This window comes from Stegastes partitus, unplaced genomic scaffold (assembly GCF_000690725.1).
Source record: "Stegastes partitus isolate 25-593 unplaced genomic scaffold, Stegastes_partitus-1.0.2 Scaffold2049, whole genome shotgun sequence".
Classification (NCBI taxonomy): Eukaryota; Metazoa; Chordata; class Actinopteri; family Pomacentridae; genus Stegastes; species Stegastes partitus.
The window spans coordinates 44,858-45,769 of record NW_007579780.1 but is presented as its reverse complement, the minus strand read 5'-3'; the positions used below and the strand labels follow the sequence as shown (position 1 = coordinate 45,769).

The 912-nt window shown below is 48.8% G+C and overlaps 1 protein-coding gene across 1 annotated transcript in view; it reads right to left on the bottom strand.

Annotated features, from left to right (window-relative positions):
- The window catches only part of mymk (myomaker, myoblast fusion factor), an 11,614-nt gene extending 10,992 nt beyond the window's left edge, over positions 1–622 (bottom strand). The window contains exon 1 of the mRNA XM_008303669.1: positions 362–622. Within this exon, the coding sequence (XP_008301891.1) occupies positions 362–522 (161 nt within the window). The 5' untranslated portion in view covers positions 523–622. The remainder of the gene's footprint in view (positions 1–361) is intronic.
- Positions 623–912: the final 290 nt, after the last annotated feature.

The following is a 912-nucleotide window of genomic DNA, read 5'->3' as shown; positions in this document are numbered from 1 at the left end:
TTTGTTAAACATAAAGTGACACAGCTTCAGATTCTTTGCTCTTATTTTTAAAATTTTTAAAAAAGCTTTCTGGCCACGTTGTCGACACATTTGACTATTTTTTCTTTTAACAGATTTTCTTTTACATGTAAATCAGCTAAATGATGATTTAGTGTTTTTCGTGCTCCTCTGAGACACTAAACTGAAGATTTCTGGGACCAAACGTGACATTTTTCACCGTTTTCTGACCGTTTATCGACCAAACTCTGAATTCAGATCCCATCCAGGTCCTCACTGTGTCTATAGTGGAACCAAAACAACAAACTATTCAACCACAAAGCCGAGACGTGGAGCACCTTCCAGAACCTCAGCTGTGCTCTACTGTGAGTGAGGCTTCAGCTTTCTCACCGCCGTGAAGAACATGGTGAAGAAGTAGACCATGGCCTCCATGTGGAAGCCCCTCTTGGCCGCCACGCTGGCCGTGGGCAGGAACACCAGGCTGCTGACGGTGGGGAGCAGCATCTTGGCGATGAAGGCGCCCATGATGGAGGAGAGGAACGTCGGTCAGACTAAATCCTGGAGGCTTCAGGAGCTCCTTGGCCCGACGGCGTTGAGCTCAGAGTGGACGGAGGCGGCAGCTGTCCACCGAGGCCCTTTAAACTTTAAATGTCTGCAGCGTCATGGCCGGGCAGCTGCTCTGCTGAGAGGTGGGAGGGTCTGGGCAGAAGACCTGACGCTGGGCTCAGAAGGAACCAGCAGAACCCAGCTTCCTCTTTATTATTGCTCTATTGATCGTGTTTCTGCTGAAGGACGCTGCAGCTTTAAGGTCAGGATCCGTCCAGCTCATACCTGAGTCCAGTCTGCAGCGCTTCCATCCTCTCCTTCCAGTCCACCACACTGTAAAACATTCAGGATTTAAAATGTTTTTACCAT